Consider the following 11,754-nt stretch of genomic DNA (forward strand, 5'->3'; position numbering starts at 1 on the left):
ACACACACACACACACACACACACACACACACAATCACCTGGTACCTGACAACAATCCATAAAAAACAAGCTATTGGTAAAAAGTACATAAATATACCTCCATTCATGTACACTCACACATGAATAGATACTCAGACAAAATTCATTCTAATCTGAAGCCTTTGTGTCCTAAATTATATAAAATATCTTTATATGACTTGTGTATGAAAACAGTTTTTGTATTTGCCTTACATTATTACAACCTCTGGCATGCAGCTTTCAGGTATATACAATATTATTCTACTTTAGTACCACATATAGCTTAAATATGCCCATGTACTAAATGTATTCTAATATTTAACATTCAAATTATAGTATAAATATTGTACCTTGTGAACAAAAACCTATGTGAGAATGGTTATAATCATGTAAGGCAAAATCCAAAACACACACATATACAGTATGTACAGATAAAAGGCGAAATGTATCGCTGCAGTTTTGGAAGGTGTACAAAGCCCTGTTTTGTTTTTGTTTTTTACCACACGTGAGCAGAAGGTCTTCTCTTTTGTGTCTTTTCCAAATAGGAAGTTTGAACAGAGACGTGCTGTACTGTATGCCAAGCCCTTTTCTCACACGTAAAAACATACAGTAAGCATGTCATTAATTTCCTGTTTCAGGGATGAAGAAATAACAAATTAGCACAGGCAGCTGCCCACAGCTTCCTTTCAGTCAGCTCAGATAGCATTGATCTCCTCTTGTGTGTGTTCCTTATCTTTTGAAGTCTTGCTAACTCCCCCCCACAAGCCTGAAATCGTGTCACGGGAAATGTACGTGTTCAAGTGACTTCTAACTCCTTCCATCATGTTACCCACAGTCCCTCTTACAGCAGAGGAGGAGAAGTAGAAAATAAGAGGGTCTAGACAAGCATTAAAGGTGCTAAACAACAGGGCCATGTCTCTCCAGTCAGGACTTTTCCATTCAATAAAACCCACAATATGTGAGACATTGTATGGGCCAAAACATAAAGCAAACACCAGCAGTGTTCCTAAAGCCATGCCAATGGCACGGAGGCGCCGACGCCGATTGATGTGCTGCAGCTTGGACAGAATCCTGATGAAGTTAATATAGCAGAAACTACTAATCAGGAAAGGGATGCAGAACAGTACAATGCACAGCTCCAGACGCACAGGCAGAAGGACATTCAGCTGAACTTCTGTGAAGTTCTCATAACACACGTCCTTATGTGTTTTAACAGGGGGGGTGCTAGTTGATTCATTGTGTCGTAAGGTGGCATTTGGAGTATTTTTAGAGCCAATAAAGGGCACAATGACCACAATGCTCAGGTTGATGAAGGAGAAAATCCAGAAGAAGATGCTGGCGGGCTGGATGGGGAAAGCCACTCCAAGGTAGCGCTCTACGCTGACAGCAGTGAGGAAGAAGGTGCTGTTGTAGATGGTCATGTAGAATATGAACCCAGACACTGGGCAGAGAGCGTAGGGCATGTCCCATTGCATGTTGTTCATGACTTCTTGCATCTTGAAGGGCAGAAAAAGGAGAAACAGGAGGTCGGAGATGGTCAGGTTGAGGAGCAGGATGTCAATCGGTGTGGGTTTCTGTCTCACTTTCTTGCAGAAAGTGAAAAAGGCGAGGACATTGGCCGGGAAGCCCAGCACAAAGGTGATGATGTAGACAGAGAGGCAGAGCCCAGTGTGGCACTGCTGCATGGTGGTCCCTGGTGTTTGGGAGTCAGTCAGGGATCAAGATATGTCACATTATGTCCCAGATTATGACTCTGGGGGCGTGGGGATAAATACACTGCAGCACAGGGAGGCTTGATCTGTCAGGCAGTTAGAACCGCAGGAGACGAAGCTTCTTATTGGGTCAGCAGCCTGGAACAAACCCAACGAGACAGCGTGGTTTTTCTGTCCCCACCGATAAACCAACGCTCATCGTTTCCTCCAGGGCTTTGAGCTCTGCTGATAAGAGAGAATGGAAGGAGATTACCACACTGCACAGCGTAGTATTTCGACCCATTGTCCCATTGACATTTGGTTTCAGAGTGCACTTTTATATTTTTAATTCATGCTGAAACAAATGCATTTTATAAATGCTGAAAAACCACAGCAGAAGCCAGAGATAAACTCTCATTCTTTTTTCTATATTTCTTCCTAATTTCTCGTTATATCCCTATTTCAGAGTTTATTGTGGAGCTGAATTATATCTTAATGAGGAGACGGTGTTTTGGTCTGGCACGTGGTGTTGTATACACACTGAAATACTGTGATACTGCTTCCTTTGTGTCATAAATACAGTACAATAATGCTTTTATCATTAACTCCCAGCCCCTGTCCTAACTACGTATGCACAAATACTGGACATGTTGTGATAATGATGACCCTCATAAACATAATGATTTAACTACAAAGAGGAAATGAGTGTCTCAAAACTTAACCTCACATGTTTTACTAACACACGTTTGTCATCAAAACGGCTGTATTGAAGACTTAACATAATTAAAACTAATAAACACTGAGGAAATTGTAAGAGAAGTTTTAAAAGGAATGATACTGAGAAAAGCCAGTTTCTTACCCTTTCTGTCACAAGCGGCATCACTTAACAGTGAACTGGGAGCAATGGTTTTGCTCTTATATTCTGGTGACAAGGCAGACGGAGGCTTTTTTTTTCCTTAGAAGAATGTGATGAAAACAAAGAAATGCCGGCACCTTAAGCAACATGAAGATTTCCTCATTTGTCACTTAACAAATTTTTAGTTTACCACAATCTTCCTTTTATTTCTAAAAAGAAACTACCGTCAAATAAAGAGTAATTCTAGCTAACCTTAATCCACATGCGTGAGCAAAACCACATGTGGTGATTGCTCAAGTGTTTTGCTGGATATCCTCTATTCACCAGCCTTCAGCTCCTTCTTCCTGTTACCCGGCACGCCTCACTATGTACATGATAATGTAAACATCCAGCACAGATAATAAAAATTAGTATTGTGGAGATACCGCTGCAATTTATCTCACATGCTTGCCAAACACGGTTTCCGTGGTAACAACTGGAATCCTGCAGTATGAGTGACAGTCGCTGCAAACCTGTGTGATTGTAGGTTATTAAATCATACTTATTTATCTACTGTGCACCCACTGCTTCTTTGTTATGAGGAGGAGAGAAAAGATAAAAGAAATGACCTGTTGTCAGAGGTGTCCCTCGCTTCACAACATGTGGTGAAGGCAGCCAGGCCAGCATATGGTTGTAAACAAAGGCCTGTTGTTTGGATAGCCGTACGCTGTATGTAATAATAAAAGACTGACCCGTGTGTGTGTGTGTGTGTGTGTGTGTGTGTGTGTGTGTGTGTGTGTGTGTAGGTTTCAGAGAAGACTGAGATAATCCTATATTCTGTAGCCAACCACAGCAGAAAAACACAAAGACATACAATGAGAGGTCAGTGGCACTGTTTCTGTTTACTGCCTAATATCACAACAGCTGGGTACATTTTTTCTTGAACAGGTGAACCATGAAGTGCAGGTAGCCATGGATAATTTCACAAACTAATAAAAACAAGCTTTTGAAGTAATAGTCACTCAGAGGTGTACAACAAGTCTTTTTGATGTAGCTTAATGTATGTAAATCACTCTGAGGCACTTTCACTTGAGCTTAGTCCTTAAATACTTGATTCCTGTGTGTGTGTGAGTTTTGGATGTTTTGTTATCTGACCAACCTACTTATAGATATTTATCCCCTTTACCATGTTAGTCATTTCTTGCCCCCTGCTGCCTCTGCAGCCCAGACAAGCAACCAAAGATGTTTGAGTTTCAGGCACTGTGCTCCTATCTAAAATCACTGCCATGTGAGTACAATATTCCACACAAAATTTTGCAGTCACTTTGTGTTATGCAAGCTGGAGTCTTCCACTGTGAAAGGTGGTTTTACAGAATGACATCAGGGATTTTCTAAGATGCTGTTTTAGTAGCTCAAACTCTACTGTAACGCCTGGAGATATTTCATCACTGCAGGACAACCAGCTTTAGTAATTACCCAGAGACAATAGTCCAAGACAGAGGAGCAAATCAAAAGCGAAGCAGACAGAGGCCCATTTTTGCACTTCAACATTTTATATTTTACTTTTTTTTATCTTTTCAAAGGATGTCAGTGGTAGAATATTATTTTTCACATTAGTCTATTACAATTGTTCCTACTGCAAAGGGAAAATCTTAGGCATAGCACTGAAAGTGTAATATAAAGGGGCCAAAGGTGACTCACTGAAGATTTCCTTATTTAGTTAATCGTTTTAACTGCCAGAATAACTGTTACCATTATAAGCAGGAGAGGACCGTTTCCTAACCTTAATAAATCATCACAACCATGACAAAGCTCGGTTAAACTTAACAAAAGAGTCATTTCAACCCAAGCGACCATGGTTTTCTAACCCTCAGTAGGTATTTATTTTAAATGGATCCATGTGGGATTTGTTTTCAAGCGCACACAAACCCTCAGATGATGCATACTGTATATTTTTAGCAGCAACACCATAGAATGCAGTAGAGGGGAGCAGTATATGTAGCAGCAGTAGTAGTAGCAGTGTTAGGGTACTGCAGGAGGTACTTATGAAGCTTGTGATAATAAACATACTGTAGATGATTCATTCTCTCAGGTGTGTTGTGTGTGTGTCTAAAACCACAAAATAAACAAAGCTTGAGCTCCGAGGCAGGTGTTGCGGGTATGTGTGCAAAAAGGAAATAAAGGATTTTCCCAGCAGCACTGGGTAGGTTGAGTGGTGTGAAAACAGACTGTGAACGGCGGCAGCAGACCCACAGTCCTGAGGTGTTTTTCGGGAGCTCTCGTTTAGACAAAGCTGATGCAACAAGATGACAAAGCAAAAATATAAAATAAAAAAAAACAACATGGTCCAGATGCAAAGTGTTGAAGTGAGAGAAAAGTATGCTGAGCAGCAGTCTGTGTGGTTACTGAAGCTGCAGGAATAAAATCATAAATTATTTGATCAGGCAGCAGAAAGGCATACCAATGTATCAGGCTCCAAATATTAGAAACCAAATGATGGCAATTTCTCACTCAACAGCAAAAATCTGCACCAACATCGGTGTTCTGCTTCAACTGTTTTCAGAATGAATGTATTATTTTGCCACGACAGATATTGTCCTGATGGAGAGTTTTGTTTTCTCTCCAGAAGTCCAGAGGTTAAACAAAGAAGGCTGACCTGCTAAATATAAACAAATTACACTGGTGAGGATTTTAAAGGAGTGCCCTGTTGAGTCTCTAACTATCACCACGACTACAATTATCTTTCTATTACTTGCAAACATACTAATAATTAAGTGAAAAATATTGGATGTTAAGAGCTTGCCTAGAGAAACCTGCCTGAGCCTTAATATGAGTCATGCTGTATTATCTAAAAAAAAAAAGTGACCATCACTGAGTCCTTCTATTTTGTGCTCAGTGAGAAAGGCCACTTTAAAGTTCGACTGACATGGCTGTTATGAACAAAGTGTCAGAGCACTTGTGCTGTTAAAGAGCAGAAACGTTGGCAGCGTACAGCTGCTCTGTATGTTGTCAACAGCCTTGTGAAGAGCAGCTGGAGGAGAACGGGAAGGTTGGAGGTGACCGAGTGATGCAGTGAGGTGGACGTGACAGCGTGCATCATGTTCATTTACTGTAAATGATTTAAATACAAATGACCTCTCAACTTCCTGAGGTTTTAATGGAAAGAGGAAGTACCTAAAAACCTTTGTTGATGTAACTGATACCGTATGCAACACTGTATAACTTCTTCTCTGTAACAAACGCCTAATCTCAAATGTTTCATCTGTTTCTCAGTTCTTGTGAAATGACTGACATGGAAAAGAAGATGACAAGTTCTGCTGCACACAGTTTTTTTAAGACTTCTCTCTAATCTTTGCTTTCATGTAAAACAATGAAGTGCTTTTCCTCTTTGGGCCTTGAACAGTTATTTCACTAGTCAGGACCGCTCCCATAGTTTATGTTAATGAGGGTGAGATGTGCTTTTGTATGACTTGGGCTGACGCTGTTTGGTGGCTGTTAGGGCATCTTGGGGGAAGGGTTCTGGTGAATCCTCACGGCTCTCTGGTGTGGCTGATCCCCTATGAGAAGCAGGAAAACAGTAGGAAGGAAGAGGAGGGCAGAAAGGAAGAGAAGAGGACAGAGAAAGATTAAGGAAGAAGGGTAGGGTGGGTGGATTTACGAGAAACAAAAGCACTCTGCAGCTGGAGTGCGGAATATTTGTAGGCAGGTGGCAGGAAAAGATCTGAGTTAAGGAGTGGCCCTGCTCCCAAACCTTCAATGTTCATCTCCATTTAAAATAAACCATTTGAAAAGCGTAAAGGGTCAAATCAATCCTTGGTGGAACTAGACATCTGAAACCTGACAAGGGCCCCAACTTAATACAAAGATCTGAAAAGTCAAAAAGGCAAGGACCTACTGGTTTATTCTTTAACTATGCATTGTAATTTATAGAATTAATGTTAAGATTATCAATGTTTTCTATCAATTCTGAATTTGAAAAATAACATCCATCCATCCATTATCTATACCGCTTATCCTGAAGGGCTGGAGCCAAACTCAGCTGTCACTGTATGCGAGCCCTGGACACCCTGGACAGGTCAGTGCTCTGAAAAGTAACTTTTCCTGGATTGGAAGTAAAAAGTGGCATAAAATGGAACTACTCAAGTAAAGTAAGGACAGAAAATTTGTTCTTTAGTAAAGTCAATTGTGCTTAGTTACTTTGCATGACTGACTATTTAATTGTTGTCTTTGCACGATGGGCTACATCAATTTTACCTGTTTCCTAGTTGATCAGTGACAGACTCCACTGCTCCTTTTCAGTGAATTTGTTTTGGTAAATGATCAGACAAGACAATCCATTGTTTCACACAGGAAGGTGCACACTCACAGCAGGGTAGATGCAGCACATACACAATTTCTCAGACCTCAGTGCACTTGAAATAAATAGTTAATTGTGTTACATCAAGTTGGTATCTCAACAATGAAGAGAATGTGACTCTGTGCTCAGCAGACTTGAGCATCACACGAGCCTCCTTGTTAATCCCTCTGTTAATACCCAGAGCATGAACCTTTAAGCTTCCTTATATTTGTAGAGGGGGAGAAAAAAAATAACAACATAATTCTCCCATCCCATCAGAAGAGTTCAGTGGCTGCTAAGCCATCATATTGCTATTTCAAGAGTGGCTTGGTTTCCAACATAGCTCAACTCATTTTATTCACAGTGACACATTCATAAAATAAAGCTTGCAATGTCGAAAAGATAATCTTGTACACTTGGCTGGCAGCCTTATCAAGTATGACCTGAGTCCAAAAAACAACTGGTGGAGGACAAAAATCTGTGAGAAAAATAGACGACGAAATAAAAGGCATGGAGGCAAAATAGACTTTCAGGTCCTGGCTCCCGGCCTATACCAACTAATCAGTTTTATTATGACCATATAAATTGTTTTATATAGAAATACTAAAATGAAACTCTTCTGTACTCTCATTTCAAAGTGCTGTGTGGGTTGCTCTCGTTACCAGCATGGGGAGTTAATATTTCAGCCAACAAAATGTGGTGACACACTCCTTGGTGTAAGTCTCGCAAACACAGAAACCGAGCTTAAGTTTAACTTTAAAGCTTGTGATCCATGTGCAAATTTTTCTGACTTCTCCCACTACTGGGAACAAGGCCAAGCCACGCACCTGTATAATGAACTCAGTCATGGGCGTTTACTGGGTTATCTGGTGTTGCTGGGAATTCACAAAGTGGTTGTAAAAGCCAAGCTGATATCAGGGCAGCTGGATGTATGGATGTGCTCTGTGGTTAGCAATCACAGTCACATACTGTATAGCATTAATGACTGAGGTTCCTAAGCAATAATGCACTTGCGTCAGTGGTCCTTCATTATGAGCCTGAAAATGATGAATATGCACAACAGGAAGCGGCTTGTTGATTGTTTACAGGGCTCGTTGAACTCTGAGCTTGCCCGTCTATTATTGCCTTTGTTTAAAAGCCAGTCTCCATTGTTTGCCTGTTTTTGTTTTTAATCTTCTGAACAATTAGATCCTTGATTACCAATATTTTTAGTTTTGGCTTTCATACAAAATGTGTCTCAGTTAAGCAGTAATTCAAGATCTTGAATAATAAAAGAATTTGGCTGCAATAACTATATTAATCTGAATTTGTGGTAGACTTAGATGTTAAAATGTAAACAGCCTAATACAATACTTTACACAGTTTGCCATTCACACCCAAGCCTGTGATATCACCAGGAGCAACTGGCTTGGACAAGCCAGGGACTGAACCACCAACCCTCAGGTTAGGAGTAACCTTCTCTACCTCCGGAGCCACAGCCGCCCACCCTCAGACCAGGAACTTGTATCATGGACATAAAAATGTGTTGAAAGATCAAACTATAGTACATAGCATTTAAAATGCAGCTCATGATGGGAGCAAAAGAAAAGTGAAACAGTGATTTTGTCAGACACTGCATGATTTGAAAGATAAGAGGAGCCCCCGACTGGACTGGAGCCATAAGGCAGAGGCATCACACTCATTCTTGGAGGTCGATGAAACTTGAAAGTCATTGCTCCTCTGATTAGAGTGTGAAATTGCTCAGTAGATGTACAGAATACACCTCTTTAATGTCTTAACAATGTAATAGGAAAGAGAGCGTGTAAGCAATTGTGCCTCTGTTAAGCTGCGATGAAATTTTAATGACTGCCATGGGGAACATCTGGTAACATTTGGGAACATTTAGATGAGAAGTCAGCTGCTGATGACCTTACACCAGCACTCTTCTGTTAAAATAAGTAGCTCTAATACCAATAATTGCTTTGCCTGCTTTCTTTCTTATAAAGAAGATTTTTAAAAGGTGAGTGGGCTGAAAAAAAATTCATTATAGAAAAGAATTTAGTCTATAACTGAGGTAAACCTTTATCACTGTCTTTTTATCGTAGTGGCTCGACCTTAAATGGGCCCAGTAAGTAAAAAATAATCAGTGCCGCAGCATAAAACAATTTCAAAAATATATTCACAATGTCAAAGGAGGGCAAGAATAGCACTGTAGTCTAGTGTGTGATATCCTTAAACCAAACGGTTAGATTGACTGCATTGGTATTGATTTGGTTGTTCTAGCTATACAAACATTCATGTTACTTTGTGATTTTGTTCAGTATCAAAATCCTTTTTCAGGAGTCACCTGTACTTGAAGTAGTTAAGTCCTTAAAATTGCAGTAATATAATAATATAAAACAACGAGGCTCATATTGATCAAATCAAATTACAAATACTAACACTGGATTACATTCATGAATCTATTTTTTTGAATCTGTTGCGCATACGAAGGCCATTTGAATCTAGTACCAGAATGGCGGACTCTGCCACTAACTGCCATGGATTCAGCACAGTGCTGATGTATTTAACTATAACATTAAATATTCAGGACAATATATGCAACACTCAAAGTTTAAGTAGCAAGAACAACCATCTTTTTTACTGTTTTATCTTAGATAATGGCACACACTGACAAGACTATCCATCCATCCATTATACCACTTATCCTAAAGAGGGTCGGGGTGCGCTGAAGCCAATCCCAGCTGACACTGAGTGAGAGGTGGGGTGCACCCTGGACAGGTTGCCACTGACAATACTAAATACAGTATTTACATTATACAGTCCAACATACAGTACAAAGTTTGACAGAAGTTACATGGTGCCTAGTAAAAAATTCAGGCTTGTAGGGCATATATACAGTAGTATATATTTTTAAAAACCTTGCCACTGCAGAATACAAGGATGAATAAAAAATCATGTATATTACAGTGTTTCCAGCTTTGAACTGCTTTTGCTTATTCAGCTTATTCTTTAAAGGCACGTTAGGACAAACAGCACTATTTTAGGTCAGCAAAAATGTAAAGACCTTCATTGTCCCTTAGAAAATGTTGTCCTTATCAAAATGTGCTCCGAATAGTATGCAGCATTATAGTGTAAGTGAACTTTACCCAAAAAAAAAAAAAAAACTGTAAATGTCACTGTTAACTCCCCCAGAGGCCTGCTTAACATGAGGTCACGTGGCAGCATGGTGGCATTTTGAAGGGCAAAGATATTCCAGGACTTTCACAGCCCTATTTTGCAACATAAAGTCAAGTGAAATATAAGCAGGAACACATCAGTGCTCGCAAAATCTATAACCAATGCTTCTTTAAATCTTTTAGTTTAAAATGGCACAAGTAATGACAAAAGCACATCACAGGCTAGCACCGCTTATTGATAATGACTTGGTTATTAATGTATGACTAAAGCAAAGAATATCTTTTCAGCTTTCAGGTGATCAACTAATGGCTTCAACCCAGACTTACTACTCACTTAGTTTGACTTTGGGACAATTCTTTTGATTTGCTGTGATCTGCAGCTGTGCAGCAGACCACGGCACCACTGATGTCCTTTCACCGGATGTGGCTATGATGACCCCTGATGAGGACAATGACAGCAGTGATGATGATTTCTGAGTGGATCTGGATGTCAGCCCCATCACGGACATGTGTGTTTTGTTTCTGTCACATTTTGTTATCAGCACTACCTAGATGATGACAGCCAGACTGGAGCTTCAAAACCAGTGGATGACATCACAGTGGGTTTGTCCATCTTTTATATACAGTGCTTATAACACATTATAAAATTAAGTGTACTGTACATCTGTGAAAAACTATAATTTACTTTGTAAAACATCTGAGTCATATTCATTAGATCACTGACGTCTGACACGATGACCGCTGTAATCATATTTAATGATATCTGTAAATCTGTCCTTACAGCGTGTTATAAGAGGTCTAATAACATCCTGTAACTCTTAATTCACCTGTATAAATCATTCACACAGTTTATAATTATGTTCAAAACTCATGAGGACAAGTTTCACTTTAGTTTACTAGACTTCTTCTAGAGCGTTGAGCGGCACGATGTGGCCTTCATCAGTGGAGGGAGTTTGTTCACTTGTCAAGGAGACGGAATATATAAATAAAGACTTCATTAATACAATTAATCTCATGGTATAATAGTCTCACTGCAACATACAAATATATTCAACACCCTTTCAGTCATGGTAGGTATTTACAGTATACTGCCTATAAATGCTAAATAGGGGTGTTAGAGTATTACCTCATTGTTATTTTTGGTTATTTTTGAGGATTGTAACATTAGAGATTGCCATCATTGATATTTTATTTAATTCACTATAGGGTTTTTTAGATCACTGACAAGAACTTAGATTTACTGTGATCACAAATGTTTAATGAGTTGCTAAATCTGTAATACATTTATTACAACAGATGTTTCTGTCAATCAAAACAATTCTGAGCTGTGACTGATATATTTAGAACATATTTAGAATTTAAAAGTAGTCGAGCTGAGTTGCTGAGCCCAAATAAGTAGGGCAACCATATCAAAAGCCACACATTCACACACCAGGGCCACACACTGGATTTAACGAGGGTGCAGGGATGTAGACAAGCACCTGAACATTACCAGCTGATAACATATAAATTGCCTACAACACATAGTGCAGAAAGAGCATGTGAGGCAGTAATACTGGCATCATTACTTAGTGTGTTCAGCAGACTCCATAGTAGTCTGCAGCATATGAGCTGTAGCTGTCAGTTAGTATTTCAGCTGTGCAACACCCTGCCTTCAGTATGTACAATGTATATCTGTCAGGACTGCTTGATAAGCAAATCTGAGGCACCCTCACT

At 39.7% G+C, this 11,754-nt stretch overlaps 1 protein-coding gene across 2 annotated transcripts; it reads right to left on the bottom strand.

Moving 5' to 3' along the window:
- Nucleotides 1-2,621, bottom strand: LOC109954609 (free fatty acid receptor 2-like). 2 transcript variants are annotated; one of them, XM_020590065.1, is made up of 2 exons: nt 2,569-2,621; nt 1-1,952 (listed from the first exon to the last, which is right to left on the bottom strand). In XM_020590065.1, the coding sequence occupies exon 2, from the start codon at nt 1,701-1,703 to the stop codon at nt 714-716; it is 990 nt and encodes a 329-aa protein (XP_020445721.1). In that variant the 5' UTR covers nt 1,704-1,952; nt 2,569-2,621; the 3' UTR covers nt 1-713. The 2 variants fall into 2 exon arrangements, with proteins under 2 accessions (XP_020445721.1, XP_020445720.1); XM_020590064.1 differs by having other exon boundaries at nt 1-1,955.
- Nucleotides 2,622-11,754: the final 9,133 nt, after the last annotated feature.

Source organism: Monopterus albus, unplaced genomic scaffold (genome assembly GCF_001952655.1).
Source record: "Monopterus albus unplaced genomic scaffold, M_albus_1.0 scaffold11.1, whole genome shotgun sequence".
NCBI lineage: Eukaryota > Metazoa > Chordata > Actinopteri > Synbranchiformes > Synbranchidae > Monopterus > Monopterus albus.

Excerpts from the sequence above, each read along its gene's own strand:
- LOC109954609 (XM_020590065.1), bottom strand. The coding sequence starts at position 1,703 with ATGCAGCAGTGCCACACTGGGCTCTGCCTCTCTGTCTACATCATCACC.